The 6,386-nt window shown below is 37.4% G+C and overlaps 1 protein-coding gene across 2 annotated transcripts; it reads right to left on the bottom strand.

The window, feature by feature from the left end:
* Positions 1-408: 408 nt before the first annotated feature.
* LOC128198473 (uncharacterized) lies at positions 409-6,164 on the bottom strand. 2 transcript variants are annotated; one of them, XM_052884080.1, is made up of 3 exons: positions 4,819-6,164; positions 1,534-1,704; positions 409-724 (listed from the first exon to the last, which is right to left on the bottom strand). In XM_052884080.1, exons 1-3 carry the CDS (start codon positions 4,898-4,900, stop codon positions 450-452), a joined length of 528 nt encoding a protein of 175 aa, XP_052740040.1. In that variant the 5' UTR covers positions 4,901-6,164; the 3' UTR covers positions 409-449. The 2 variants fall into 2 exon arrangements, with proteins under 2 accessions (XP_052740040.1, XP_052740041.1); XM_052884081.1 differs by lacking the exon at positions 4,819-6,164 and having other exon boundaries at positions 1,485-2,730.
* Between the last annotated feature and the right edge of the window lie 222 nt (positions 6,165-6,386).

Consider the following 6,386-nt stretch of genomic DNA (forward strand, 5'->3'; position numbering starts at 1 on the left):
TGAATTTAGATCTTCTTTGTTCATAGAGTAAGATTCTATTTCCAATACGTCGTACATACTACAAACATAAATTTTCTTTATTGGAGAAATTTTAAAAATACTGAGTAATAAAACGAATTGATAAGAGCGCAATCAAAACAAAGCGCCATCTATGATCCTCAGGCTTATGCAGCGCAACAGACTAATGAAGCGTAAATAAGGGTTTGTTTCAAAGTTCTCTAAGAGCGCCATCTACTGGTAGTTTAAAATAACAAACACTGTTACACTATGCGCGTAGATGGCAGCACATTATATACATTTCGTAACACATAAGTCAAGCTTGAGTAAAGAAGTTTTACTTCTAAAATACGATGTGACAATTTTTGCCACTGGTGAATAGGAAAATAAACAGGGTTCAGAAAAAACGACTTGTTTCTTAATTTACAATTTATTCCATAACTACAATAAACTTAGGATGACATCAAACGGTCTTTACTATCTAAAAGCTGGAGGAAATCTACATCAGTTTGTCTTGACGCGTTCAAAAGTGGAGGGTGCGTGTGTTTGTTCTGTCTGTCGACGGTCATGCAGCCGATGGTGACCACTATGGCGTGGCACTGTTTGTGGCGGCTCTCGGCGCACAACCACTTGACCCGTGAGGAGCAGACGGAGTGCCGTGTGTACCAATAGCCGCGCAGCTTCATGATCCGTGCGCCGATTTTCGACGTGAAGAACGCTGGGCGATCTGAAAAGGAAAGCGCTGTTACTTCTGCTACGAATAATTTGTACATATAGCTCTTTTATTCCTGTGTAAGACGGTTTGCTTTTGGACTTTTTTTATCTGTGGTTTATTAGGAAAATGATATGTCGTAATCTCGCATTAAGCTGGCAATATTATATGAATTTAGATTTAAAAGCTTTCGTACACTTGCTTTTAAAACTGGGAAACTTTAAAAATTTTGTTGCTACAAAATAAAACATCTTGAGAAAATAATTACAAAATTATTATTATTATTTATGAGTAGGTACATCCACAAATCATCCATGACATACAGGGCTACTGGTACAGTGTATTGCTAGCAAATCTGGTGATTACAATGCTTTTTAACGTGACAACGTCTTGTAATTCGATGAAGCCGTCTGCAAACTTGAAAAAGATGACGTCATGCGTCGTTCCCTCGCTCTAGGGTTGCCAATTTTTTTTACAAGAAACAAAGTATATTCTGATGTATGAAGATTATTAAACAGTATTTTAGAAAAAACGAACAGTATTTTATTTACTTCTTATGACGTTGTCACGTTCAACTATCGTCAGTAAACCGACATTAAAGAATAGGTACAGGCAACCGATTTTTTCATAATATAATTGGTCACCTCAATGTTTCGGCTACGTCGTCGTCATCAACCCATATTCGGCTCACTGCTGAGCTCGAGTCTCCTCTCAGAATGAGAGGGATTCGGTTACGTAATAGAGAACAAATACATTAAGTAGCATTAAGTCTTACGAGTACATGCAGGTGGGTGGGGGAGGGTCATGGTTGTGCTCTGAATTACATTTGACAATCTCGTCTTGTATGGTGAAGATGACCGCCTTGCAACCTCTACTGCTGTGTGTACCACACCACCATCTCGTCTTGTATCCCGTACTCCTCTGCATTAGGAACTTGTATCCATTTAACCGGATAATACGACCTCCTCGAGGGCCTACCGAGAATACTGGAATTCCTAAACGAAATTTGATGATGTTAATGATAAATGATAACAACCTTTCCCAGAGATATGCATTTAAATAATGAGAAACTCATCCAATTCAGAGGGCCTAGTGGCAGTTAACGTAAACGCGATTTTCTAAGGAATTGAAACAGTGCCATCTAGTGGCACTACTGCATAACTGTTTCAATTCCATATAAATTTCCGTTTACGTTAACGCGATAGTAACAGTATGAAAATATCGAAAACTCCCAATAGGCACACTGGTGTGTAGTTTCTGAGAAAATCGCAGGCATGCAAATATAATTATTTAGGCGCTGAATACAGAACATTTATTTTTTGGCCAGGTAAACTTATAAGCTCCTAAGTTAAGAGGTCAGACTCAAACATGGGAGATGCTGATTGCATATTTTGTCATAATTAGAAATAAAAAGATTCAAGATTTTATTGTACGAGTTGTATTGTTATATTTGTTCACATTTTTAAGACACTCTCATGCTAATTTACAGCTTTCTATTAATAATAGTCTCTGCGCTAAACCGCAGACAGACGGACGAACGTACAAACAGACGCACATGACGAAACTATAAGGGTTCCTTGCTGACTACGGAATCCTAAAAAGAGAACATACTTCAAAAATATTGATTAGGTATGCTTGAAAAATTGTCTAACATCCACGAAATGTTTGTTAAAAATAAAAAAATACCTTGAAACTGCAAACCCGGGCAGGAGACATCCTAGCATACATCTTTAACCTCAGAAATATCCGACATCCAGCGAAGCCTTGAGACTCGCTTGATGTCGTCAGTCCACCTGGTAGGAGGTCGACCAACACTACACCTTCTAGTGTGGGGTCGCCATTCCAGCACCCTATGAATAAGCTATCTATGTGAATAAGCCCATTTTATCAGAAGGTCTAATCAGAATAAGCCCATCTATTCAGCTTTCAATAGCAAAGTTTCCTTACAAACTGAGAAATTTAGTCTATGACCTTACTATTGCAAGCTGAATAATATACTTCTCATCAAAAAAATCGAAACAGTCCGCAACTACTCTTAAGCGTTCAGGCGGACTGTTTCGATTTTATTGATGAGAAGTATATTTTTCAGCTCGCAATAGTAAGGTCGAAACTTTACTTTTTATAAGATGTATATATGACTCGTTGGTACAGTAATTAGACTAAGCAGTTTCAAATCATGAAAGACCCAAATTCGATTCTTGCCTCATGCTGGGTTACCTACTTTGAAGTCAGTGCTTGAATACTATGAAAACCCCCAGTGACACAGCTAAAATTCAAGGAGCCTACGGCATTTACAAAATCGAAATCAGAAAATCACTACTGTGATTTCAGGTTCGAATAAAAAAACGCACAAAATTTTTAGAAAGCGTTTATTCTATCTTCTAGCGTCCTGTTATGGTTTTGGATGGATTTATAATGAACAAATCCGCGGTTAACCCGCGTAGTTCCTATTCTCGTGTGAAAACCCATGGATAAAATATGACACTCACAAATAACGTGGCTGTCTAGTGGTAAAAGAATTTTCAAAATAGGTTAAGTAGATCTAGAGATTACCCCCTATAACACAACACACTTTCCCTCTTATATAATACTAGCAGACGCCCGCGACTTCGTCCGCGTAAAAATCGATGTCAACTTTCAACCCCTATTTCACATTCTGTTTGCAAGTTTTATAACTTTTACCTAATAAATAGTCCACTTATTATTTTACATTTACAAATGTACCTAGAAAAATTAAAGACTTTCCGTACAAACTTTCTGCCCCTACTTCACCCATTTCTGATTTTGTTTTCGCGACAAAAAGTATCTTATTATCCTTCTACGTATTATGGTCTCAAATCGTCTTAAGTATCATTTGAATTCATTCTGTAGTTTCAGCGTAATGCCCGGTCAAAAAAAAAAGGCAAACAGACAGACAAAAAATAGAAAATAGGCTTCAGTGTCGATCTCCTACCTCTACCCTACTTCTACCCTACCCGTACCCTAACTGTATCCTACCCCTACCCTACCCGTACCCTACCCTACCCGTAATCTTCCCTTTCCCTACCCCTAGGATAGGGAAAGGGAAGATTAGGCCCTACCCCTACCTTACCCCTAACCTAGGCATACACTCCCCTACCCTGCCCTACCCCACCCTACCCCTACCCTACCTTTACCCCTAACCTACCCTTACACAACCCCTACCCTACCTGTATCCTACCCTACCCTACCCTATACCTTCCCTACCATACCCCTACCCTTAGCAAAATCGGTCCAGCCCTATGAGCGTGGTGCGATGACAAAGGAAAATAGAGACTTCTATGCTAAAATTATAATCTTTGGATCTACTGGACCGATTTGGAAAATTGTTTTACCAATAGAAAGCTACGTTATTTGCAAATGTCATAGGCTATGTTTGATTCCCATATTCACACAGGAACGGGAACTACGTAATTGAAAGCGCGGGGCGTCATGTAGCGGAATTTCTGCGTTTTTTAGAAATTTTGTTTAACTCCGAAACTATTTAACTAATTAACTTACTATAAAGGGCAAATTTTATCTCCATAATATCCTTGTGATTATTAAATAATTTATTTTGATAAGGATTTAAGTTAAGTAGCATAAATAATGACACAGACCTAAGTATATAAAATTTATAATTTTTAAAACACAAAAGGTACTATATCTGCTAATATATAGAAGATAGATATATGGTGTCGCGGACTTTTTTGTAGAACTTTTAAAGATACATAAAGCCTTCATACATTAATTTCAATTTTACACAATGGTTAAGGCAGCGCATGCGAATAAGTCTGCTTAAGAGGATTTTCGACCTGTATGACAAAAACTGTGTTAACTCGGCGAATATATATCATACTAATATAAAATAAATAGCCTATAGCACTCCCTGATAATGTAGCATTCTACTGGTGAAAGAATTTTTGAAATCGGACCAGTAGTTCCGAAGATTACCTCATTTAAAAAATGTGACAAACTTACAAACTTACAAACTTTACCTCTTTATAATATTAGTATAGAGTATAGATAGTATAGATTAATATAGAAGGACTTCTAAACTAAGTACAGTATATATAAATATTCATGCTTAGATGCCCATGTATAATTTTCACTCTTTTGTACGTGTCTCGATGAATGAGCCGTTTGCCAGTCCTCCCCCTGTGAAAGAAACACCAAGTTTAATACCTTACACATCTTATAACTAATTCAAAACAATCATGGTGCCATTTTACAGTACAGTTCATAAAAAAATATATATCTAAACTTATTGCGTTAAAGTTTATTTACATTGTTGATTTATAGATTTTTATCGTATTCTAACCTCGCAAATTAAAAACATGAACACTATTTTAGACTATTGCTTAAGATCTGTGTGCCTAGTGGGAGTTTCATACTATGACTATCGCGTAAACGTAAACGCGAATTTATATGGAAATGAAAGTTGCGCAGTAGTGCCACTAGATGGCGCTGTTTCAATTCCTTAGAAATTCGCGTTTATGTTTACGCGATCGTCACAGTATCAAACTGCCACTAGGCACACTGAAGTCTGTATGTATAGACATTCCTCAATATCGAACTCGAAGTTCAAATTACTTGAGATCATAAATAATTGTGATGTTTATTTATATGGTAGGAACTAAACACTTATGTACGTATTCAATTGAGTAACATCTCTTAATACGGGCCTATGTGAATGCGAAAATTATTGATTTTTTGAAAATTGACAATACATAAATCAACATTGCATAGGTTAACGAGTTATCAATTGAGTCGCTAAACCATAATTTCCCGGATATATTTACAACTCAGTTGATATCGCGCTGACTAGTATAGCTTGTCAACTTCGTTCGTAACGCTCCCGATGTTGCGCGCGGGGCGAGGGGAGTGTAGCGATGAAAAACCCACGACTGATGCACGTACATCCGCGCAGTCTTTCTGCCCGTCGCCCGCATATCATGGAAGTGTCATCAACGAACTTGCCAGACTATAGTCTCTTCTAAGTAAAAAATAAGTTAGTCTTTTTAATTACAGCTCCACGCTGTGGAGGCATGCAATACATAGGTTCTGTGTGATTATGAACGTTTTTCATTTTCACAATATCGTTCTCTATGGTATATAAGACCGCTGTGCATCCTCGACGGTTGTGACTGGAGCAGTGCCAGCGTATCTTCTCACCGCAGTCACGGTGTTTGCTGAATCTGAAGCCTTCCAAGACGATAATTGGACGCCCGCGCGTTGAAGTGTCAAAGTAGTATTCTGAAAAACAAGAATGTGTTAGTACTGTATTCTGAAAAACAAGATAAAATGTGTTAGTACTGTGTGGCTAGTGGGAGTTTTCAATATTTTCATACTGTTACTATCGCGTTGACGTAAACGCGAATTTATATGGAATTGAAACAGTTGTGCAGTAGTGCCAATAGATGGCGCTCTTTCAATTTCTTAGAAATTCACGTTTACGTTAACAGGATATTAATTAGTAACAGGATCAAACTGCCAGTCTAGGCCCTCTGGACACAGAGTAATCTGGGTGAGTCTCTACAAGCAACATACTGCCGGTGAAATCCATTAAATTCATTATTTGTATTTTCAAAATTTAACACTAACAACAATTACGTAAATTAATATAATAATAAAAAAATACTCCATCTTATTTCTTTAGTTTTTGAGAACAGATTTTAAA

This window comes from Bicyclus anynana, chromosome 10 (assembly GCF_947172395.1).
Source record: "Bicyclus anynana chromosome 10, ilBicAnyn1.1, whole genome shotgun sequence".
NCBI classification, from domain to species: domain Eukaryota; kingdom Metazoa; phylum Arthropoda; class Insecta; order Lepidoptera; family Nymphalidae; genus Bicyclus; species Bicyclus anynana.